General features: G+C 40.2%; 1 protein-coding gene across 1 annotated transcript in view; it reads right to left on the bottom strand.

Annotated features, from left to right (window-relative positions):
- Nucleotides 1-26821, bottom strand: part of hdac4 (histone deacetylase 4) — a 115983-nt gene that overhangs the window by 58852 nt on the left and 30310 nt on the right. The window contains exon 3 of the mRNA XM_074694570.1: nucleotides 14248-14310. Coding sequence (XP_074550671.1) covers nucleotides 14248-14310 — 63 coding nt within the window. The remainder of the gene's footprint in view (nucleotides 1-14247; nucleotides 14311-26821) is intronic.

The following is a 26821-nucleotide window of genomic DNA, read 5'->3' as shown; positions in this document are numbered from 1 at the left end:
ACTGGCTGCAGAATGTTTTCTTGATTGGATTGTAATTGTATGAACATAACTATATTTAGACCAGTCCTCATTTGCTACCACAAGTGGGTACTTTATAACCCCAGTTTAATCATGGGGGCTCAAAGGCTGGAAAAGTGACAGGATGTCGCGTGTGAATGGATCCGGATGAAGCTGGTCTTTGGCAGCAAAGACACAGAGTCAAAAGATGCTTAAAAAAAAGATGGGGTGGTTTTCAAAGAGTCACACATACCAAACGTCACCTTAAACATGACCTTAATGCTGGTTTTACAATGAGAGAAATTCTTGACATGTTAAAAACTAAAGGCAGATTTCAGTTTCCTTCTTTTCTAACTCTCAAAAGTGGGAATCTCACGAAATCACCCATGGTCAACTGCAGCTTTCGCGTAAACTATTGTGACAAGTGATGCAAGAAGAATTGAGAAATAGTGTGTACTCATCTCTCTTCAAGGTTCCCTACAGGATAATGGATCAGAAATCCTGAAAATATTTAATATGTTGAATATATTTATCATTTGAAGTCATTACAGCCACAAGGATCTTCTGAGCAGATTGGGGGGGAGTACAATTACTTTAAACACACCTTACAACAAAGGAAAACTGAGCAACAAAATATTTGGCACCACCTAGAATTTGGGACTTTCTGTCTTTTGTTGGAAGTGTAAAAACTTACACCTGTCTGATAAGATTGGACGATTGGAAGATTTACAAAACATGCTGAAAAAGTTAAAAAGCTACAGACTGCCCCATTAAGTCTTATACTCCTGTCGTCAATTAAGATGAGCCAGAGTGGATCCAGACTTTTTCAGGCATTTTTTTTTTTCACTTTTGAGAAGGAATCTGTAAAACACATGGAGAAGAAATCAGCATGGCAGGCTGTGATCGTTACAAAATACGAGTTAAGATAAGCATCAAAGATAAAGTTTCTCTATGTTGCTATTAGGCTGAACTTTTAAGGCTGTGTGCAAAAATACAGCCCTCTGAAGCTCAGGTAGGTATGACTCTGAAGTGAAGTCTGATGACTAAAATCACTCAACAAGGTTCCAACAGAAGAACCTGGTACAAAAGAAATATGTCTTGCAAACGTGCAGGCATAAAGCAATCATGAGAATTATAAAGGCAGAACTTTAGAGGAGTATGTTTTGACCAGTTTTTCGACACCTCTGCACGACTTGTTAACGTCCAGAACACAAGGATCAACCCCCTAAAATCACCCACACTCACGTGCAGTTACTTTTTTAAATTTACTTATCCTGGCTAATTACACCCCTGCAACTGTTCAGGATGGGTGGACTATACTTGGAATTACGTAATGTCACGAACCTGAATGAGACCGATTAAGATATAATTTGACCCACCCTGCCAGGTAAAACAAAACTGACAGGAGAGTGAGGGAGACGTCAATAAAGTCAGTACACACCCACGCAGTCCTGTAAAGAAGTTTAAACAGTAGAGACACGTGAGCGCACCTGTGTGGGTGTGAAGAGTCTGAAAGGTGAGGAAACAGACTATTTATACTTTTTAAACCAGTTTCAGTTGAAGTAGGACTCACATTGGAAAACGTTGCATAATGCCAGGCAGAGCATAATCCTCCTGATCCAACAGCTGTCACTCTGCTCTCAGTGATGCATTCACTTACCTCAGTTTTTGTTGACAAATCTACCCACATAAAGCTTATTTAATTCTAAAAGATATGCATTTACCTCAGCAAGCTCACAGTAATCACAGGATCTATGTTTTTTGCGCAAATCTTCCTGCCTGCTTTGTGTTTCTGTGCGTACACAGGTTGATCTCTTTCTGTGTGTGTTTGCAGGAGCTATTTTTGAAGTCCACCGTAGAATCCAGGAAGCCAAGTTTTGTTTGATCAGACAACACACCCACACACCTGGCTGTGATAAAGGTCTGCGTTATCAGCCGGTTGTATGGTGTTGACGTCAAAGGCTTAGCGGAGCTTCATGCAGCCATGACACTGATAACAGCGAATGCTACTGAGCCAAAACCACAATGACATACACACACGCACACTAACACCTCATTTTGATTCCCGTTTAGAGGGAAGGGGCGGGAGGGGGATCACCATCAGAGGCAGTGACCAGACTGTGACACTGATCAGGAGTGAACCACGTGAACTTTGAAATAAAAATCAATGAAAGGACATTAGGTTGGAAAGGGAGCAACAAGGTCAAAGATCAGAGGTGGTCAAATAAAAGCTTGCCAAACAAAATTAACCATCATCAAGTGGACGGCATGTGATTAGGATGTTCATTATTTTACTAAATCAAAGCATAAAAAAAGAAAGTGGGGAACAAAACACAAAACCTGTTCCGTTCTTGTTTTCATTCACATAAACAACATCCTCTCCAAAATCAGAGTGTGACCAAGGGGCAGCATCTGGTCGGTAAAAATGAAGCCTATGCAGAAGTGCTTAAAGTTGCTGTTCATAGAGAATCTGCTTGAGGCTGGCTGCAGAAAAAACGGAAGTCACGTACACACCCAGCCATAAAAACAGACTTTTACGGCATTAAAAAGCTTATTTACAGCCTGGTTCAAAAAACAGCTGGGTCTAAAACGCTGACTTCACTATCGGCACACACTGTAAAGTGAGTGAATTTTTTTCCAACTCGGCAGGGATTGTCCAGTCAGAGGCACAGCTAAGGTCACGTGACCGGAGGGGGCCCTATAGCTGCTCAGGAAAAAACTCATGCTACGTCCATGTTTTATAACAGTTTCACATTTCCACCAAGGAAATAGTCCATCTGGGTAGCAGCTCCTCGAATTTGTTTTCAGAGGTGGGACCTTCAAAATAAATCAGCAGCTGGTGATTGGACAACTGTTCTGATTGGCACACTCACTTCAGACCAATCCACATCAAGCCCTGGTATGATGTAGCTTATGTGCGCCGCTGCTGAGAAACAATAGACAAACAACCACAGGAACACAAGACACAGATGTGATAATGGCGTTGGACGACTGCTGCCGTTTTTGTAAAGTTAACTTAAAAATCAAAGGAACACTAACAAGTACAAAAGTCTGCTGACGTCACATCTGCTCATCACTTCCGCAGCTCCCGCAGCTCTTCCCTGATTGGGCCGGTCAGAATTTAGCCAGGTGAATTCATTGGTCAATGGAGCCTGGCAAGATGGATCTGCAGGATTTTGAAATCTGAATCAGGCAGGTCCATCTGCTCTGCGAGGTTAGTTGACAGTGCATGGATGTGAAATTAAACATACTTTTATGACTTACAAACCAACAGAGTTTTAAAAACAAAACAAAACAAAAAAAAAACACTGAGAGGAAGATTAACTATGAAATACACAGAGGATCTGTTGATCAATAATTGATATATCAAATCCATATTTCATGTTGTGCTGTGATGGTTTTGTACTTTTTTTTATTCGTATCTGGGTCAACTTGCTGCCAAAATGTATAAAACTGAGAAGTGATGTAGTATTGACATTTTCCACACGTACTGTAAGGTGCTCAGATTAATGATAGTGAGGGTGCCAGAGGGGGCAGGGTGGTATATTAGCCAAAGATAAGACAGTGAACTTCTATTGTGACAGAGGGCTCGTGCAGTTATTTGCTTCAGCCCATGAGAGAGCCAGACAAGGCGATAAGTGAGCATATCCGAGATAAATAGCTCATGTAGCTTTCTGCATCAGAGTCAGCGTGCGCGTGTGCCTTAAATAATGCATGTGGCATAATGATTGCAAGACATGCTGAAATACAGAGTGTGGCAGCCAGGCAGACAGGCCTGATGAATAAGTAATGGACGGCGTCCGCCTACTAATGTACACACATGTGCACACACAGACACCCACACAGCAAAAGCATCCATGCAAACCATAACCACAAGCTGGTTCACGCTCAGGAGAGGAGAAAAAAAAGCAGAGCGAGTCTTATTTTTGTACCAACTTATGCTCTTGTCCCCCCTCTTCCCCCTCGCTACAATGACAGAGGGGGATAGGAGGAGGAGGAAGGATGCTTTTTTCATCCATCTCCCTTGAGAACTACAGACCTGACTCCAAATATGTGAGCTACTGTGTCTTTTATTATTGATTCGGGTTATTTAAAATACACACACTCACTCTCTGTGCAACCCCCCTTCATATCGCCCTGTCTGAGTCTCTCTTTCCCGTCTCATTGATTACTATCTCTGGAATTCTCGAAATACAAATAGTAAATCCAAAATTTCTGTTCCAGGCAACCATAACATGCTCTGTAATAACCCCTTTTCAATACTTTCTCAAATAAAAAAAATAGTTTCAGGCAATGCAATGAAACTCTAAAGTAATAAAATTCAGAGCATGCAGGTGATGCAGAATATGAAAAACCGTCCTTACTGTAAACTCCCGTGCCTTCATTTGATATCGCTATAAAAACACAGCTGACGTGTAAAGAAAGAATTATTTTGTGCCAAAATCCTCCACTTTCTCCCTTGCATATTCAGCCAATTTTATTACTTAGCCAGTACATGGCAGCAGGCTCGAGGTTATTAAAAAATATTTTACAAGGCTTATCGGATAAGCTCAGGAACAGATCCATAACTATATCAGCAGAGTTAAAGGTCAGTGTTTTCAGCTGTCATCACTTTGCTCGCAATTCCTCTGAATATGTCAGCAGTTAAAATAAACAAACTAATTACAGGCAGAAAATGATTAAACAAAAATATATCCTTCTGAGATTTTTTCTTTTTTGAGAGAAAAAACACTTTTTTAATTTATTTTATTCATTTCAAGTAAGATAGCTCATGGTGGTTTGCAAACACTTTCATATCAACGGCCTGAAGCAGACAAGCCTCATTTGACCTCAGATGCTCCAGGCACATTCAACAGAAGGAGGTGTATGTAGCAATTAATGTTTTGTTGTGTTTGTTTATGTGCGTCAGCTGCAGATTGTGCGTCATGCTTCTATTAAAAAAGGGGGAAGGGACCAGTGCTGAAGCTTCATAGACAAATAGATTTGGCTGACTGACAATAAACTTCTTTGTACTGAAGCAGCTACAGTAACACATCCTTTGAAACAAGTATCTGTCCCACAGGGCTTTGCACTGTTTGTTTATAAGAAGTTAAGGAATGTGTTGATGTACACAGAGGAATGCAATGACAACGTAAACAGGACAGGCTATAGCTTACAGTAGATGAAAACAAAAAATGAGGAAATGAAATCACTTTGTATCATTTTATTGTTAAAAAAACTCACAGTGAATGTCTTGGGATCATTTGTTGTGAAATTAATTTACCCAACAGGCCGAAAAAGAGTCATTTTTGCTGGTTTGTGGTGTAAATGGATTTGTCATTTAATTTCAGTGATTAAATCACACCACATAACAACATCATCTCTATCATGGGAAAAGTAGATTCATAAAAAGTACAAACAGTGAACGTTGGTATCACTGCTAATCAGCACAGCCATGAAGGTGGTCGAATGTGTGATGCTTCCTAGCTTCCCTTCGCTTTTTTATCCATGAATTTTCCCAAAGTTGCTTGTTCACACACCAGTCACAAAGGCAAGTTTTTCCTGTACAACAAGCTGGGTGGTGAGTGCAGAGTATGGGCCTCTGGAGAAACGATTTACACTGCAAAAAACTAAAATCTTATCAAGTGTTTTTGTCTTATTTTAAGTAAAAATTGTCTTGTTATGCACAATATGAGCCACATTCACCAGACAAGTCCAGAAAATGTCTGCTTTCAAGTTATTCAAAGACAAAAATGAGGTCTGAAAAAAAAATCTGCCAGTGGAACAAGAAAAATGTGCTTGAAAATTAGCTTCAAACTAGAATAATGTCTTAATACCAGTCACATTTCTCTTGTTCCATTGGCAGATTTTTTTACTTGTTATAAGCAATTCAGACCTAATTTTTGTCTTTTAATAACTTGAAACATTTTTCAGCTGAGTGGGGCTCATATTAAGTCTAAAAAGACATTTACTACTGAAAATAAGACAAAAAACACTTGTTAAATTTTACGTTTTTTGCAGTGCAGACATCATGAATCATGTTGCTCTTTTAGGTATATATTAAATCAGGTTCATATCCTGCCATATAAGTTGCCCCCAGACCATTTTGACATGGTGTATTCTTTCCCCAAAGTTTTCAGATGCATTTTCACATCAGCTCACCTTAACTTTTTGTGGAAATTTGGGTTGGAGACAGACAGGAAGTGCACTCACCCATTTCTTGTTGATATATCTAAAAGTGTATAGCAGCTTTACGCAGCTGAACAGACTCAATACTTTCATTTCATGCCTTTGTTTTCTTCCTAAGAGTCATGTGGTGCAAAATTCAGTGAAACAAAGTTACACGTGCACACTAAAGAGTTCACATAGATCAACACTGCCTCAGACTGTTAAGGTAACAAACTTTCCAAATATACCCAAAACAAGAAATCAACTGCAGGCTGTTCTCCGGAAAACCTCAAAAGCATCCCAGCTTTAGAAACCAGCTTCTAAAAAAACAGACGAGGTAAGACAAAGAGTTGTTCTCTGTGAGCATGTTTCTGTGGGGAGCTCCATTCATTCATATTTTACGCCCTCTCCTTCCGTCTCAATGGTAATGCCTTCCCAGTCTGCGCCGAGTTTGCAGCAGACAGAGAGCCATTAGCTGTCGGCAATGCTAAACTGAAGTTATGAGAGATGTCAGCTTACAACAGTGATCCACATGCACTTTAAATCACATGGGTCAGAGGAAAGCCCCTGTGCACTAAAGCTAGACTCACAAATTCTTTCACTGAACATTACAGCAGTTTCAGTATGTCCTGAGGATGAACACAGTTATAGAGAAAGGATCTACAGTCTGAGTAATAAAAGAAAATGGAATAATAATAAAGAAAGATAAGTTCAGGTTTAAACTATGAAAGAAACAAATGAGGGATGAATGCTGCAAGCAGGAAACTGGAGACAGTGTTTTTTCTGTTCCCTCACAATGACTTCTTGTAAAATCACTCTGTTTCAAAAAACACAAGTGTTAATGACTGAAGGCTGCAGTCTAATTTTCTCTTTAAGGACTTTGTGGTAAAATACAGTCCGTCACTGCTGTCCATGCTGCAGCTATTAAGGCTGTGGGCTTGGCTCTAATGAACTCCTCTTCCCGGATAAGGGGAAGCCGGTCCCTGGTCTTGGTGGTGTTGTTGGCCAGAGGCTAGCACACCCGCCATGAGTATAAAGCAAAGATCTGAACCCTGGAGTGGTCATCCATAATAGATAGCTTCTAGAGAACTCCTCTGGATTCATAAGCTGCAGCTGCTTTTAAAAGCCTTTACAAAACACACCTCTGCATTAACGAGTGAGTTTAAGAGGAAGTGAAAAGGGAAAGCCAGAGTTAGATATGCATCATATCAGTCTATCTTTATAAATATACACATTAATAGACAGGGAAACTCCCAAGTTGTATTTTTAGCTCTATCTGTCTGTTCCAAGCCCCTCATCAGGTATCTGACTCAACTTGAAAAGAGAGGGAAGCACAGAAATACGTGAATGAATCACTTTCTGAAATCTGCTCTATGACTTTTAAGTTAAAGTTTTGATTGGAAAAAATGAGAAGCAACCAGTCCTGTCACAGGACTGTATGGTGTCTTCATTTTCACACAGATATACGAGACCATACTCTTGTGTCTGCAGATGCTAGGACCCACCAGCCAACCACATTGGCAAAAACCCACCAGGCCTTATATACAAAATTCATGACATGGCAACATGGTAAAATCATTTCCCCTCTACAACAACCCACAAAACTCTCTCCAACACACAGTCCAGCCCACACTGCCTGTCAGGATAACGGCACTGAGGCAGACAAAGTAGGTTAAAGCATTGCCTGCTCTCCTGGAAGACAAAAACAAGTCTGGCTCTCAGCACTTTGCCATACTTTCCTAGACACCAAATGTGAAGAGAGAGTGTGTCTGGGGTTAACAGAAAGGCCACAACCTGGGGCTATGTCTGCAGTTATAATTAGGCACTGGTACACTTTCATTCCCCTTATAACTCAGATCTGTCTCCAAGGATCCAACCTGTTTTCACCTCTACTCCTGGATATCTTGCGGTTTGCTTTAACTTACTGCTTTTAAAAAATGCTACGATACAACGCTGGATTAACATTTCATTAAACTTTACTCCATTAAAAATACAATGTACATTATCAATTTAAATTGATGTTTTGCAGATAAAACCTGCAATAAGAAAAATACAACACTTACTGAAATCAAGCCTCTATTTGCACAACAATTCAAGCAAAACACCCATATACTATTATAGAAAGCAGATTTATGGAGATAAGATGAAACAATGTGTTTACATTGTGTTTTGGTTCACCAGGAGTTCAGAGGAGCTGTTATGAAAGCATCCTGAAGCCTATGACATTGACTTTCTTTACTGTATGTGTGTGTTTGTGTGTGTGTATCTGTGCCTCATGGTGGCAAAGCAGAAAAGAAGCAGCTGCCCACTGACTCCTGACTGTACCAAACTGGCAACAGTCTGGTGCGGGCATGCCAGGTCAGGGGGTATGTGGGGGCGGCAGGCGGCTTTGGGTTCCCATCTGGGGAACTGGCACCAGGGCCTGTGGGGCGTGTGCGCTCTCCAACGAGCATGTGGGTATAAAACAGGTTATCTGCCATTAGAAAGAGTGGCAGGTCAAGCAGGTGCTGACTGTGTCAGTCACTGCTGCATCGCAGGAAAATCAGGTCATTTCAACTATCAATCAGCACTCGTGTAATTACACGAATGAAAAAGTTTTCTAGAAATTCTCACAGTTTTTGCAAGACATCAGCTGATTTTTCTTCAGCTATAACTGAAAATAACAAAGTGTTTTGATTCATTACAGATGTTTCTCTCTGGGATAACTCCTGCGAATTCCCAGTGCAGCTAAAGCAAAATTAAAAGACTGGGCACAGAGGCAGACTAAATGATCGGCTCATCAACCCAGGACATGTGCACAGCAAACACAAACACACATATCTGCAATGTCAGGATTAAGGTCAAGTATTCATTCGCACACAAAAACACACACACACATACACCCACACAAGACAGAATGAATGGGGAGGAAGGCAGCAGGGGTCTGGCTGTGGCACAAGTGACTTCACGCGGTCATAGTGACCTGCAGACAGAGTGTCCTCTGGAACACACCTCACTCTTCATCTCTGGCATCTTGACACAAATCCCTTTTCCTGTACACTGTATTTCCATTTTCCTGTTTTCACATCTTTTATCTAAAAATTAATGTGGCAATCACCAAAAATAAGCACATGGAATTTCAAAAACAGAAAGGAAGAGTGGCTAAATCGAAGGGTGTCTTCGCAGTTTAGACGAACATGAATATGTATGATTTTTACTTCTAGATCTAAATTTAAAAAAAAAAAATCTATTAACTGATAACCTTGGGGTGAGATGCAGAAATGTAATGTCCACATATGTGGACGCTGGGTCCTAAAGAGGATAAAGGAGAATAGTATTCTGGTAACACTTTAATACATTGTAACCATTCAGTCCAAAACTTCATGATCATGGTGTTCATTTATGGTTGGACAGACACTTACCAGAACATACATTTGGTATAAATGCAACAATGGTTGGTTCCAGATGTGGTGGTTTGAGTGTTTCAGAATCCACCGATCCCCTGAGATACACACACATGACATTCTCTAAAAATGAAAAGTGTCTGTAAGCTCTCAGTGAGCAGCTCAAGCCATTACATGGCTCAAACTGAGAGAACAGTTTCATGAGTAACCACAGGCAAAAAGCTTAAATGGGCCTGGGCTAACCAAAAGTGGAAAGCAAATCTGTTCATATTTGATGCCTTTGTGCCCCTAACAGTTACATCACTCCCCGCTGTGGTGTCAATAACTACAGCCATCACCCAGAATGAAACACAAAAGAGCACATCTGCAGTTTGTCGTCGATTAGAGTGAGAGTAACTGTCACGAAGAATCTATGGCACATGAAGTCCGGCTGTGGTCAGTGAGTGCAGCTCTGCAGAATTGTTTCTACTTTTCCTCTCATCACAGCACAAAGAGCTGGGAGAGACTCTGTTCTTTATTTTTGAAAGGGGTTTGGATCCAAATTGGCAGAGAAATTCTCACATTCTCCCTTGATTTTTTTAAATGAAATATTGTCATTTCGTACCAGCTTCTGCCATCCACATTACGCTGTCAACTACTGCAGCTGCACATTGGCATGGTTATACTTCTATGTTCACTTGTTGATGTAGCTACGCTGAAAAAACTGCACTACACACTCCTGAGCTGAAAAGTCTGCAGTCACATCCCCAGTTTCTGGTCCTTATACATTTTCTGCATGTCAGTGAAAATCATATCAACCTCGAGCCTATATCCTGATTAATGCTGAAAGCTATTGATTTTACTTCAATTGTCTCAAAGATGAAAAGAGTAGATGTCAGGAGAGAAGTACTGAACAGACGTTAAACAGGGATTTTGAAAAAGCATGCTACCCAACAAACCAATCACAGAACTAGCAGTCTGCGTCATTTTGATCCACTCTTGCATTCTTGAGGAAGCTATGTGCGTGCCTATGATGTAAGCTAAAGCAAGCCAGGCTTAGGATTCTCATGCTGGATCTGATATGTGCTGCTGCTGAGCATCATTGTTGGCCATCTTGGGATTGAGAAGATTGAAGTGCATGAATAAATCAGTCTATCCTTCTGCATTGTGGTTCAAACAGCATATACTGATGTAACCTGTAGGGAATAGCTTGGTGAGAAAAGATACTTCACACTAAAGCTAATAATCTGAGAAGCATTGCTTAAAAACTAAAGCCTACCTGAGTCTTCTTGGTGAACATGTGCATCTCTTCATGGCCTCAGTGTTCCCATTTTCTAAAGTCTACCTTCAGCTAAATAACTGTCATGTCACAATCATTTGTTGCGATTAAAGTAGTCCAACAAATATTACAATTACCAGATCATCCTTTGGTGTGTGAGGCAAAGACGAGCCCTTCCTTGTACTTGAAAGGTTTGAGAAGCAGGTGTATAAATCTGCAAATTGTGCAGATCAAACATGAAAAAACCAGAGGCCAAGTAAGACCAGAAATAGCAACCACATGCCGAGAAATAAAGTGGAGTGGAGTGTAAAAGCAAGAGAAAGAGCAAATGTGATGTGTGAGTGAGTGAGAGGGGAGAAGATTTAAAAGAAATGCAGAGAAACGCAGAGACACAGAGAGCGGGAATGGATTTGGCGTTGCCTGAAATTATACTTCTCTCCACTTTCTGTGATTTCCTTCCCAGAGTTTTGAAATGGTAATAAGCCTGCTGATATTTGCATAATGTGCCTTTTTTCATTCCTCTTTTTCTATTTATCAAGGACTTTTTCTCCTTAAACTGCTGTGCTCCTCCCATGTCTCTGTCTTTCACATTTTAATTCAAAGAGGTTTTATGCGCTTGACCACATCTGAATGCAGAATTAGCACAGCACAATTTACAGGAGGGTGCAAAACACATCTCATTCTCCTCCCCATTAGCTTTCATTTATGCATGCGTTGTACCTGTCTCCTTCCCTCCCTCATCTCTCTCTTAGTTGCTCAGCTATAATTAACATTTTCAAATAAAGATAAGCAGTTCATTCAGAAAAAAGAACCTGGCTAACAGGTCTGCCTCCTCCTGTGCTAACAGCTCTTCATTCTCTGCTTTTAACGTTCCCTCCCGCCTCACATTCAGCTGAGCCTTTATATCAGCACTCAAACGGACATGTGCACAAAGCATTATCACTTAAATACTCAAAAAAGACGACCATCACGTTTCTTGATGATCACCAACAGTGCACACCAGGCTGTGGTGGAGGGATCTGTAACGAAGCCCTTCTGCAAGATCCAAAACACTTCTGGTCTGAATTATCCGTCTCTTCTGCTCCTCTTTTTTTCTCCACGTCCTCTTCTCCTAATTCTTCCTCCCCCCTCCTTCCTCATCACTTCTCTCACCTTCCCCTCACTCCTCCTCACTCCCTGCAGTGTCTGTGCTCTGACAGTTATGTGTGAGTGGAGCGTGGGCTGCTGCTAATTTGTGCAGAGTGGGAGAAAGCTGTTTTGGCTTGGGGAGAAAAGAGCTTAGTTTAGGCTCTATGGCAGGATGGATGGACAGACGTGCCTCGCATACACACTCTCACACACACATACACACACTTACAATTTTACTCCCTCTCTTCATGTCACATATGAATTGGCGGATCCTAGCAAAGCCACATTCAGGTCTAAGTGCGGAAGCGACCCTGAGAGGTACTGACTTCTGCTCCTCTTACAGTACCTCCTCCTGTGCACCATTTAGTCATCCTGCTTAATATGCACCCAAATCTGTTCCCATCACCCAGTCTCCTTCATCATCCTTCCCCACCTCACTCTTCCTCTTGATTAAGTTCTCTAATTAGTCATCATCTCTCTTTGACACGCATTCTTACTTTAATGACAAACTTCTCTGAAAGAAAATGCACAAAACACACACAGACCAATCATTTTTAAGGTCACCAGAACCGACTGCAGCTGTTGCTTTCTCTTTCAGTCCTGTTTTGTAATAGACCTCAAAAGTAAGAGACAAACACACAGACACACACACATATACACACACACAGGACGTGTTACTGTTGCTCTTGGCACCCACTTAATTAATTCTAACACATCGAATGAATGTGCTAACAGAGCATTGTAGTGTAATTATTTCAATAAAATGTTGTTGTCTTTTTTTGGCAGGCGCTGAAACGATTTGTTATTATTAGGGACTAACCAAACTGTGAATTTTGATGCGGTATTTGATTGATGGGCTGAGTCGGATGATTTGAGGCTGTTGTAACAGTGTATGGGGCATAAAACATGATCATCTTTTCTTTTGACTATTGCAAGTTAACTTCAGGATTTAAGGTATCTGCAAATCATCAAAATCTAAGAGTTGGTTTCCTTTGACTACATCTTATGAACTTATGTTTGATATTTTCTTTGCATATCAAAAAGCAAGAGTAACTTTCTGAGCAAAAGAAAAACGTTTTCATAGAAGTATATTCAACAAAAATGTTTTTTTTTCATGACTACATCTCAGCATTTCCGTCCAACATTTATTTATAAAAAGTGGAATACGAAGAAGTGTGGTGAATATTCTTGAACTGCAGAAGATGCTGTGAAAGAGTTTTCTGGCTCACTTGAAGTCTTTAGATTCAGGAACTCAACTTTCAAAATCCAAGTTAAAAACTGGATGATTTCAATCTCTAATCTTGTTTCTCCATTTCACGTAATGAAGCTTTTCTTTGGCATTTCCTCAAAAGTTCAACCTCAAACAGTCTTCGGACAAGCATAATTAGCCTGAACACTGTGTGAGTATGTGCACAACCTCTCTGTGTATTTATGCAGAAGAGTGTATCATCGCTGAGAGCAAGGAAACATGTTATTAACAGGCTAGAGCTCAAAGTCTTGGCACTTGTATCTGTGACATCATTACTGCATCAGCATTTCCTTCTGCCACATGGGACAAACATACCGCTTGTGGGTTGATGACATGCTGATGTGGCGCGATCGCTCTCGTTCCTGTCAACAAGAGCGTGAAGTTCCAACAAACTGTTTCCTTCCACATATACTTTGGTTTCCACGCACATGAGCGCCGGCATGTGCAGTGCAAATTCTAAAAAAGAGTGGCTCACTGAATAATACAGTGCCGTTTACTAAAAACAACATGCGACGTCAGCTGGTGGAAATGATAACATACTCAGGAGTAAATTATATGTTTCCTCATAAACAGGCACTGACGGAGTATATTTCTGAACCAGGCATTAGCCAGCTAAGGCCACCACGTTATCACTAACCGCTCTGATGTTCTGCATTACACATCAGTTAACCAGAGGACATGACATGATCCATCCCTGAGCACTGAGGGAGGTAGTGAAGTGATGGCACTGAGTGGAGACGCACCAGGGTCAGTGCTGCTATTAATAAATTAATATCTGGTGTTTTTTAGCTGAGTTTTCCAAAGGTCACTTATTAATATGCATCACTATGGACTACACAGATGTGGATTCTGAGGATATTACAATAAATGTGTTTAATATTGGTATTTTGAGCGGTTTACAGACAGATTCAGAGATGTGGTGTTGAAATCTGCACATTTTCTTTGGACAGTCAGCACTGTTACTTTATATTCATGTCTAAAACATGGGGAATTATAATAACCCATCTTCAAGTAGTGGATTCCATCTTGTACATCCATCAACTCATGAGTGAACACACAGATTTATGGAAATGTAGATTTCTTACCGAAATGGTTGTTTGTGGCTGGTTTAAGAAGTTCCAGAGGATGCTCTTTGCTGCTCAAGCTACCTGTTGATGAGAAGGAGATGAATGCTTAATAAAGTTTGCAAAATGAAAATAAGCAGCTGAGTAGATTCAAATTTACAACATCTGCCTACAGCTCACAGGAAAAAGAGGTATAAACTAACAGATGTGAAAATGGAGAAAAACAGAGATTGAAGAGGAGTGAGAATTAAGACAAAACAAAGATTTTAAACTTAGAGAAGAAAAAAGACCCCTTCACTCCATATCAGGGGCCTAGGGATGGGTACCTTTCACATTTGAAACAATTTGGTACCAATGCCCAGTACCTGGCAATCGGTATTGGTACTCGACGGTACCAATTTCCAATACTTTTTTGTGCTTATGTGGTAAAAAAATATAAATTTGTTTCATAATAAAATCTCTTTTTTTCCATTTAACAAATTTATTCTTCAATTTGTAATATTGCAATGCTTAGTCCATGTCCAGCATGGAAAATCTCCTACTCTTCCACTCCCTCGCAGTCACAAGGATGCATTTAGGTACCTAAAGATGGTACCGTTCCATTTTTCGTGAATCGGTACCTGGTTCTTTTGACTGAATTCAGTCGGAACAAGGGATGGGTACCTTCCACATTTGAAATGATACAGTACCAATGTCTGGTACCTAGCAAACGGTACTGGTACTCAACGGTACCAATTTTCTGTACTTTTTTGTGCTTATTTGGTAAAAATATCAATTTGTTTAAAAATATTTTTTTGTTGTTTTTAATTAAAATTTAATATTTAACCTTATAATGCTGTGCTCATGCCCAGCATGGAAAATCGCCTACTCTTCCACTCCCCCAACATCACAAGGATGCATTTAGGTACCTAAACATAGCACTTTTTGATTTTTTGTGAATAGGTATCCAGTACTTGTGACATATTTTGGTCGGTACCTACAAAAGTACCTAATTCAGTACCCATCCCTAGTCGGTACCTACAAAAATACCTTATCAGGAACCCATCCCTACAGGGGCCTACAATTTAGTTGGAGTCAACTGCTCAAAAAATTACTCAGACATTTTGTTTCTATCTATTCTATATTTTCCACTTGTATTCTAAAAATCATTACAAATCTGACTGAGCTTAATTTGTCTAAAGCCTTGAGGGAAAGACATTTTTTTTGTTTTTCAGCTTGAACACCACATGGTGTGACCAAAGACAATATTCATGCTGAAACCTGGCTTGGATTTAGCTCTGAACTCATTTACTGTCAAATTGAAGAAAAGAAAAAGAAGAATTTAATACCTATACTGTTACATTACTCCAGCTTGCAGCATTAAAGCTTTTCAGTGAAGGTATACATCATATACATCAGCGTAAGATTGGCAGCTGGTTTGGATGCTGGGGTCAGTAATTCTGTTAGTTATCACCACTTTCAGGAAGCAGATTTTCCCACAGTCACATATTTCTATCTTTCTATACTCAGTGGGTGTCAGGCAGTGCAAGCACAGTGGGATGTTTTTCAGAGTTCAGTAGAAAATCTGTGCTACACAAGAGAATTAATCAAAACAAGTTTTTCAAAGATAGCAACACTAAAAAAACTGCCAAAATGTCTCAAACAGGGAAACATCAGAAATGTCCACCACCACTTTTATCCCTGAAAGAGTGGGAAGGAAACTAAGTGTGCAGGAAAGTGTGAGCAGAAGCCATGTGCTGTGTCACACATAAACGAGCAGCCGCACATGACATACCCATCACTACTATGGATTTTATTTTTCTGGGCTGCTGGGCGCTATTTTCAGCCTTAGCAGACTGCTCCATGATTAATACATGATGGAGGGAGGGGCTGAATTAAATATTCATATCTCACATACAAACACATACCAAATGTATACGCTTTTATCTATATTCCAGACAAATACAAATGCAGTCCAGAAAACAAAACAAAAAAAAAAAAAGAAACCACATCAACTGCAGCGAGAGGAGAGGGGGGGCATGGCTTCCTCTGGAAGAGGAGAGCGGAGGGAAGATTTTGTTATGAAAGAGTATTACAGTACATACAGGCTCAATGTGTGTGTGCATGTCTGTGTACGTGTGTGTGTGCATGTCAGTAGGGTGGCAGTGGCAGATGGCAGAAAGATGACACCAGAGTTTGATAGGCGAGAGACAGGCCAAGCAATCACACACTGAAACACACAAACACACACAAGCTGAAAGTGCATGTGGGGGTTTTGCATCTTGCCTTGGTTGCACTTAGTAATGACCCTCTCTAATTCAGCAAGAACCCTTAGATTCTTTTGAATATAGACCAGGAAGAAGATATTTAAGACAAATCTTCATGGCAGTGTGTTTGTGAGTGTTTGCAGACTTCAAACAAAAACAGAAGGGATTGTATGGATGTGTATATTTATCTCTGTGTGTTCAGGAAACATAACTCATGGAAAGCAGGCAGGTTTATTGGTTTTCCACCCATGACGGAGCAGCAGATTATGACCTCTAGCACCTGGAGAGGAAGACGGGTCAAGTGTTTTCTGCCTTAGCACACAGTGATGAGAGGGTATCACCATGGTAATCACATCAAACAAACACTCAGACCAAGGAGGGGGCACTCTTTAACGGGAAGAGAAGCAATGATTTTTGGTTATTAGTGCTTTAGAGTCTGATAGAAACTGAAGATGGGGATGTTGGGGGGTGGGGGAAGTTAGTTCTACTCCTCTTTATGAATTTCACTCACTGACATTTTATCTATATTGTAATAATAGCGTTATTTCACATCCTGTTATTTTGTTCCTGACATTTAAAAGCTCTTTTTAACCGGTGAATCAGTCACATTTAAACTGTTTTCCAAGACTATGAGCAGCCTTAATGGCTTCAGTGTATTTAGTCATAAATCAAGGTATTCAAATTCAAACATCAAATCATCTAAAGGTTTCAAACAGAAATACATTCAGATATTATAAGTTAAGATTTTTGTGGTTTTCTTTTTTCTTTTCTTTAAAAAGAGGGTAGCTTGAGAAAGACAGGGAATGTGAGGGAGGGTATGACAAGCACTAAATCAGAAAGGGACCAAGAATCAATCCAATGACCAGAAATCATCTGATTCACAAAGCAAGTAAACAAGGTTTAATGCTTCATAAACAATGCTGCATTGCAAACAGTGTCTCTGTGTGTCAGCTTTGTATTTTTTTTCCCCACACATTTAAATGAGTCCTTATGCATTTATTGCAAATAACACCCACACCCCACATAGCAAAAGTGAAGTATTTTCCGCAAGCTGCGCAGCAAGGTTAATTAATGTTGTTGGGCTCAAACTTTACAATGGTAAAAACAACTCCATCTCCAGATGACTGAAAAATGATGTGTAAATAAGGTTTTTGAGTTTACTTTTATAACCAGGAGTTTACATTGTCTGGAGCTGACTGAGGCTCAGGAAGTAAAACAACTGAGCTAAATAACCACGGGCCCTCTTGAGCAATATTAGGCACAAAACCGATAAATTTATTGGTCATGTGTCAACGTTAACTTCCAGTCAGTTTAATTTTCAAGGACTCCAAACACTAAGTGAAATACTGTGTCAAAAACATTTTTAGAGATTTGGTTAAAAGGGACACAGAAGTAATCAACCAAACATTTTTTGATCTCATGTGTCAGAGGAAAAATCTGGAGGATTCATGCAGTCGTTGGGATAAATTATCTCTGGACCCTGAATTAAAAAGTTAATTGGCAATCTCAACTGGGTGTACTGATAAATAAATGGCACCCCTATGGCTGTCAACTCTGCCCTTCATAGTGTGTTTACAGTCCCTGTGAAAAACCATCCTTATCCATCCTCTTAGTCTAATTGAACATATTTCCCTCTCTACATTCCAATCATTATCATATGTTTCAGCTGTAAAAGCAAAGAAAGTTGAAGCGAAGTAAGAGACGGAGGTTCACTACCGCGTATAGCTCATTGTCCAAGCTCTGGTTCTGCTTTGAGTGGAGATGGTTCCTATGGAAATAGATGCGAGACAGTATGAGCTTGGGCACTGTAATGTAATGCTGTCATATGGTATTATTCACCATATGTCCTTCAGGGTGTTATTGCGTGCAGAGTTGTATGTATCAGAGTTACAACAAAAAAACACAGCGAAGGATAGAAGCCTGATGGATACTCTAATGTGTTGACCTGTGCTATCTGCATTCCCTACAGCAACAGTTCAGCACAGTCTTTCTCCACTCGGACATGATCATGAATATGAATGTGGCCTGTAAAAATACACAGACACCAAGAAAAAAAAGAATACATGTACGTCTCCAAGCATTTACTCTTTTAACATGTGTCATTATATCCTTCTTGTAACAGCTGAAGTGTGTCGACAGACTTTCTTGTGGACGGACATACGTGATCACCACATGGAAAAGGAAGAGACAGTGTGCCAAGTTACCGACGTCTGGCAAGAAGACAATTTGGCACAGAGGCTAGCAGGAAGCAGTAGTGCCTGCTTCAGTGGATACACACCCGGTGTACAATGGTGGGGAGAGCCCTTCCGTGATGAACGAGAACATTCATAAAAACTGACACAAGACACAAAGTTGCATGTTAACACCCATCGTTCCTTCTGCTACTGGAGATGATGAAACTGCCAAGTCAGCGTGTTCAGGGCCACCTTTTTTCCTCCACCTGACATTCGACCACCACAACACTGTGCCAGAAATGCCAACCTGTCTAGTCCACTACATCTCAGTCTGGTGTATTCTCAGCCCTCTGTATCAACTGCAGAGTTCTGCCATCCTCCGCTCTGCCAACTATGCCATCCTGTCTGCCGAGGCTCCACCAAAATTGTCCTTCTGCTGCAACCAAACTCAGAGCCAGTCTGAGAGTGTGCCAGCCACGCCAACCTGTCACCGCCACTCCGAACCAGAAGACAACCTGCTGGGAAGCCAGTATACAAAGAGATTTAGTCCAAAATAAGATGTCCATCATGTGACTGAACACCAAATTAAGTACTTTTAACAAGTCAGACGACAGTTTCATTTTGCTTAAAATATTGGATTTTTTTGTTCCGACATATCAGCTTTTATATAAGGGCTAAAGTTTTATCTAATCTAGTCTTCTAAAAGTAAGCTGGTGAATTGTTGGTGCAGTGTTTTTCATTTACTCAATCATATATGAAGAACCCTCTGGAGCCTGGTTCGAGTGGAGGTATAATTTTTGGTGTGCCCTTGAATCTCCAATCAGCACTTGTAGGTGCCAGGCTGTAAAACATATCCTGCTGCCTTGTTAATGGTGGGAGGTGAAGCTGCCACAAGCCCAGCCAAACCTCCTCACCAAGAGCCAGAAGCAGACCAAAAGGTTTAGCTTGGTGGAAAATGTTTTCATTAGCAGAGTCAGTTGAAAGTGAATCTGTGCATAAATTATTAAAAGTCATCACCCCCGCTCATCTGCTCCAAAATTAGTTGGTTAAATGAAAAAAAACCCCACAATTTCATCTTTGTAGAATGTCATATTTTGTGTCTAAGCTGCAGTACCGCCATATGCCACTATCTGCAGCTGTAGCTCTGGTTTCTGCCATACTGCTATAATGCTCTACTATCCAAATGTAAACAAGCACAGATGACAGATGGCATTTCTCGCATGGTGCAGTTTAGCAGTATTCTCATCTAGAAAGTGAAGATGAAGTTGTTCGCTGTTTGTGACTGGTCAAACTGGAATACAACCACTCAACTAGAGTGGAGTGGGAAAGCTTGCTAACTCTGCTAGTGTAAGGTATAGTCACCTGCAGACTCAGTGATCCTGTGTTTAGCTTGATGAATGAACTGTGCTCAAATCTGGCTGTTTTTGTTAAAGTATCCTTTCCTTTTTGTCAGTCAGAATAAATTTCCATTTAAACAACTTGGAAATGATTCACATTGAAAAATCCCTAATTCAAAGCCTCATAAAACTAATACCAGTGCAGTCAGGCAACAAATTGTTGAATATTTCCACAAATCAACAATTACAGCAAACAAAACCTTTTTTTTTAACTTGATGATCAAATCATTTTTGTTAAATGCAAGTAGCAACAGCCAAAAGCTGGAGCCAATTTGCAGCATTTTTTGCTTTTATTCCTTTGAATCCTACTCAACATGTCAGACATTCTTGGAATGAAAAGGCAGCATGTCTTATTCTTTTAATGATCTGTTTCAAAAGTAGCGAATAATATCAATGTCTGACGTTTTCTGCTGTTTAGAAATGAATTGGTCAGAGTCTGTGTGCAGGATCAAATCCATCCAACCAGAGCTTCCACTGCTTGCTAAAAACACTTGTGGTCAAGTTTACTGACTGCACAGCTCTTCCTCTGGGCATTTTTAACCTACAAGAGCAACCACAGTCTTTGATTTTATTTTTAACTTTGCACCATTTTGGTTTGTACAGCTGTAGAGTCTGTAAACATGGCTTTGTATGTGTCAGAGCGTTTTACTTGTACAGGAAGGATATATTCAATCAATTTGGTATGCACCTATTTTTCTTTTTTCTTTATTTTTTACTGTCCTGAAGTCTTATTACCTTTAAACACTTGAATATCTTCTTTCTGGCTTTGGCTTTTTGGTATTTATTAATGTGAATATTTTTTTCTGTTTAATTGTTTGTTGTATGTGGTGCAATTTGGGCAACATGCTTGTGTCCATTAAAGGTGCTGTGTGAAAAAAAGCTGAATTTGATTGGATATGTTTTTCAAGGTGAATCTGCTTCAGGCATTCTTACTTTGAGGCTTGCATCAATAAAATGTCAATCTGGAAATAATTAACTAAGTATATAATTACTTAACTGAATAATAAATAAATGATTTTAATTCAGGATCAGAGAGAGTAGATATAAAGGCTCTACTCATGCCTGTCTGATATTTTACTTTTATAAAAAGAAAAGTATGGATTATACGTCAAACCCTCAGACCTTCAATCCATCAGTCTCACTCTACCACACACACACACACACACACACACACACACACACACACACACACACACACACACACACACACACACACACACACACACACACACACACACACACACACACACACACACACACACACACACAGAGTTCAGACAGAGAGGCCATGTGGTCTGGCAGCAGGCAGGCAACACAAAGTGAGTCCATAGGGAGACAGGAGATCCCTCTGATACCTTATACTGACCCACTGTGTGTGTGTGTGGGTGTGAGTGTGTGCGCTTCACTATTAAAGGGCTGAAAATGTACGAAGAGGAAAAGAGACATCTGTGGAGGAGTGAACAGGTCAATGAGTAGAATAAATGGCCTCTGTGTTTGTTAGAGCACTACACATGTGGACATCACATGGCAGATTCCACTCACTGCTTACGCAAAAGGTCACAAATATCGTAATATACACATATGAATGTCTGAAATGTACACCTAAGTATCACTTTGACCGAGTACAGTTTTAATTGCTGCTTCAAAAGTAAAGGAGGCACTACTCCTCTGGGACATGAATACATATAAACTGTTCATAGGCATAGTTCACTTGAAAAGGATTCCCATCCAAAATATGTGTTGACGGAAAGAAAACTACAGTTGTGCATTTGTGAACATGACTCAATACAACTTTTGACTACTCTCACTTTTTTTGGCCCTCCAAAGTTCATTTGAGGACAACATGTCAAACTTTCCAAACTTTACTACTCCCAGCACCTCTGTTTAGTGTGACCAGCTGCTTCAGCAAAAAGCAGTGGATACTTGTAAAGCAGTGACAAATGAGAATCGGTGGGGGGAGAAGGTGACAACTTTTAGGACAAATCTTAACTTTAGGGCATCTGTGCTGTACGTCATAGTACATACCCTTGCTACTATCTGCTACACTGTAGACATTGCACATTTAAGTGGCAGGACAGAGGCCACATTGACGGCATTAGGTTCATGCCAAAAGCCTCTGAGTATAACCCTTAAATAATCCATGAGCATCACTTTTTCCCTCACACTGATTCTGTTGCCTTATGATGACTTAATACTCTCACTTAGTTTTATCTTGCATAAAAAAAGTGTGTCCGCTAGAGACAGAGACAAAAAGAAACAGGACACAGCACGCTGTGAATCACAGCAGCTATTTACACCTTTTCGAGTCTTGCACTCTGTTTTCACAAGAACTGTGTTCACCATGTGTGTCAGCTCCTGGAATATGGATGAGGTTGCCAACAAGTCCAGTCATGTTAAATCATGTTAAGTGTGTGCTGCAGCCACCAGCTTTGAGGATCAGGGCTTATTTTGGAGGCCTGTGATTAGTTGGTGACTGACTTACATGTAAGGGTGGACCAATAACATTAAAGCTACAGTATGCCAATGTGTCTTTGAGGTAATTCATATTTCCAAAGCATCCCTGATTCCTCTATGCTGGGGTCCGTGCTAACCTTACAAAGAAGATGAATCAGCCAGAGTCCATGTTTGTCATTGGATGGATCCATCTTGCAAAGCTTTGAGCTGATACAAAAGCTTAAAGAAATAAATGGGATCACATATATATATGAAAAACCTCTATTCACTTATCAGCTATGCCGTACGCCTATCAATTAAAGCTGCTTCACTTTAAGGCCAAAAGATTTAGAGCTCCCTCTGGTGAGTGGCTCCATAACTATTCATAGACCAAGTTCCCATTATGTTAACTGAGGGAAAAGAGACCACACTAGGAACTTAAAAATGATGTCAAATGAGTTTTTATCAAACAAAGTTTGTGTTATTTTAGTTTTAATTCTGATTGATGAACAAGTGCTAGTTTTTCTGGAACTTTAAGTCTTAATTTGACAAATGTGGTCCCCTACGGCGTCCTGTCTCGGATTAGAACAGCAGAGAAAAATTGTTGAAAAAACATAACGGTCACTTACAGAAGTGTCATTGATAATTCCAAAGCCAAAAGTGTCTGCTTCATTTCAAAACAACAATCTGCTCTGTTGTGGACTGCACCCACCTGAGGGATCACAGATGTGTTATATGTGTTTTCATTGATGTTGTTAGTGCAACCTCAGTCCCATGACTCAGCCATGACTTGGTTGCACCAGCTCAATATGTCAGCCCCTGTGGAGATGTTTTTTTTTGTTTTTCGGCTTTAACACTAATTATGGGAAGAAATTAAAAAGGCGATACAGTCAATGCAAAGATGTGTAAAACAGTCCATCTTGGATGTGAGGTTACACATATGGCAACTTGATATAAGAAACTTTTTTTTCTTAATTACTGGACCTGTCATGGTCATAAATGCAGCTGATACCATTGTGCTTTGGATGTGTGCAAAAATCTACAAATGAGCAAAAAGCCAGGGCTGAACTTGGTGCAGAATCTTTGTGTTATTTAAGCCTCTTTTAGCAACCTCATTTTTCACACAGCAAGACCTTTGGTTCATTACATTACAAATTAATTAAACTACTGTATCACTTCCATTTTTTTCCCATCAGAGGCCCCACCCTCTTGCTTAAACCACAAGTTTGCTTCTTCACATCCACACAGACACAAGAAATTCAAAGACCATTACAAACATTAGCATTAACATGATCTCTAATAGGTCATCTGCAAGACTACAGCTTATTTTAACATCTTGTTTGTAGATTGTACGGCTAAATTGCATAATCAGAGACAAGGAGGTAGTCGTGACATGGTATAATGAATAACAAGCACTTCAATTTAAAAGAGGAGGCTTGGGTTTGATTCCCATCAGCAGTTTAAATATTCAGCAACAACTTCAACATCAGCAAGGATAAATCTCCTCTCGCTGCCCATTCACTGTCCCCCTTCCAATTTAACACAGTGAGATCATGCTTTTACTACTTTCTAAGCAGCATAAACCATTAACTTTATGATGTCTTAGCTTTTTTTGTGTCAAACTTCAAGATCTCTTACCACCACAAAACATGTCACACTTCATAAAAAAGAAACTCCCACATGCATTGCTATTACCTCAAACTGTAAAAACTTTATGTACAAGGTGTCATAACTATGTGTGCTACACAAATGTTGTTTGAGGGAACGCACGACTCAAAACAATAAAGAGAAAGCCTAATTAGTTGAGTCCAGCCTTTAAGTGATGTGAAAATGAGGCCATGTGTTTGAGTCAGGAAGTGCGTTTGCATTCCTGGAGGGAGGAATAACAGGTGCAGCAGTGAGACCAGTCAGTCAGCAGAAATAATCCAAACACATCTGCCGAACTGCACACAAGAAAGAAATCCTGTAGAAGAGGGCGTAGGTTTTGGTTAGCAGATTTAAATCATCTTCTGCAAAGCTGTTCTGTAAGCTGGAGTAAAAGAGATGGGCTGGAGTGGAGGAGGAGGGGAAATATGGTGGTTTGAAGGAAAAGAAGAGGATGAAAAAACTGAAGCTGTGGAGGGAAATAGAAAAGAATAAGTTATTACGAAGAGTGTGAAACAATAGGGTAAGCTTAAGTGGAAGAGCAGAGGGAATTACTGCACTAAAAGGTTGTGAGGGCTATAAAACAAAGAGCCACCTTTTAAAAGATGAATATGAACCAGAACATTATTATACAATAAGCCAGAGCATTCCCAGTAATTAGGAAGGAATTTCTTACATGTGGCTCTCTCTGACGTCAATCCTGTACCTTCCAAGAGTTTGCTTTCTCTTCCCCGGCGCTGTGAATGTTTAGTGTTAGACTGCTTTTGGCAGAGCTCCTGAGCCTGGGTGCTAGGGGAGGTTTAGGGGGGGAAGGGTGGGGTTTCTGTGCTTGTTTAAAAGGCAAGCAAGGATGAGCATGGTAACCTCAGTTCAAGTATTTGGCTCTCCTGTGATTCTGCTCTGTGTCTATGTGTGTGTTGGCTATTGCCACATCAGTGGAGCTGAGAGGTTTAAAAAGTCTGAGAGATTTAGAGCCAAGTGTTGAAAAGCCAGGGAACTTCAGTGACACCTTAAGACACATGCTGAAGTGGATCATAGTGAATTTACAGTCATTTAACTAGAAATGTTTGGTTTGTGTAGTCACTGTTTCAAGGGACTCATGGTGAGTTGATTTAGGAGTTATTTTAAAGAAAAAATATACAAAGATTAAAGTCCAAGTTTAACTTCTTACATGGGTATATCTGGGTCACTCGGCTCAATCCTCTGGCTGAGGCCTAAATATGTGTGATTTGATAAATGTCCAGGAAAAGAAACAATCCTCTTGAAACACATTTAGAAACAATGCAACACCAATATCATTTTCAAGGAAACTTTTAAAACTTTTTCTATGAACTGAACCTTGCTTTGTTTCAAGTTTGGATGAGGCACAGATGCGTGCCCTAGGCTTTTTTGCAGACAGCTCCAGGTTGCCCACCTGCCAGACAAGTCAGGGATGTCTTTACATTAAATGAGATTATCAGCGCTAATATTGCTGGCTATGGGTTATTTTACATTTATAATTCTTAGCTTTCAGTTTAGGTCGTCCAAGACTGGAGCAATCTATGGCATATCTAGGTCTCTATGACAACACCACGCCGGCTGACGAAGTTTACTAGTGAGAAGAGATGAAACACAGAGATCTGTGTTTTTATCTGCTGAAAACAATTTCCAAGACTAATTTTGTAGTGATAGTGGACACAGGAGCCTAACTGTAAGACAAAAAAAAGGAAAAAGCAGAAGAAAGCTAAACAGTAAGGTGATACGGCCCAAGTCGAAGGCTAATTAGCCTTTAGCTGGAGCTGTATTACTCCATAACACAGGGGCTAAGCTGTTTGTGCTCATAACCATTCCAACCCAAATGCAGCAGTTATTCTGCAGTGGTCTGTTCAAACTTGAGAGTCTATCAATAAAATGAAGAGTGAGGTTACGTTAGCCCTGCTTAGTGGATGACTGGCAGGACATAGCTAACCATGATTTACTGATGTTACACATCACAGACATGTCTTAAAGCACCGGGCTGCCAGCTGCGCTAAATATAGACAGCTACTAAACTACTTACAAACTGACAGTGTTTGCTTGTTGTCACATTAGCCTACGGTTGCGTCAGAGCACCAGGCTAACATATAGCCAGCTGTTAAAACTTTGCTTGATGCCACGTTTCACATCGTAGAGCTACATAACTGCACTGATAAGTCCCTAACCTCAGCACGTTGTATCCAGTAAAAAGTTGTCTTGAATAAAGAAAATTTGTTTTTTATCTGATTTCCATTTAATTCCAAAACACACACTTCACTAAAAGTAATTTACGACAGTGTGCAGAGGCTCTGGGCCACAAGGTGGCAAGGGAGTGCAATCAAAATACAGCCACCCCATAGAATTTTTAATGAAAGTGGAGATAATTTTACATCAGACTTAAATAGACAAATTAAAGATACTTGGGTGAATCAGTGTTTCATGACCTGTTGAACTGTCCCACTGGTAATCTCTGGGCTATACATTAATCTGATGAAAGTCTTTTAACAGAGTTCAGGCAGTTCTGCATCATTAAGCTGAAACAGGCTCTTTGTGACATTAAACACAGCAGCCATCTGCTTTGCACTGTCATCTGTGTGGATATGAAACTGAGACAATAGCAGAAAGATAGTGTGAAAAGAGAGTGGCCTGTGTGTATTTCTGTGTGTGTAGTTTAGGGCTGCTTCCATCAGTACATCACATAAACCGA

Source organism: Halichoeres trimaculatus, unplaced genomic scaffold, assembly GCF_033239565.1.
Source record: "Halichoeres trimaculatus isolate MK-OKI-2021-1 unplaced genomic scaffold, fHalTri1.1 fHalTri1_scaffold_19, whole genome shotgun sequence".
NCBI classification, from domain to species: Eukaryota; Metazoa; Chordata; class Actinopteri; order Labriformes; family Labridae; genus Halichoeres; species Halichoeres trimaculatus.
This window is presented reverse-complemented; position numbering and strand designations above follow the sequence as displayed.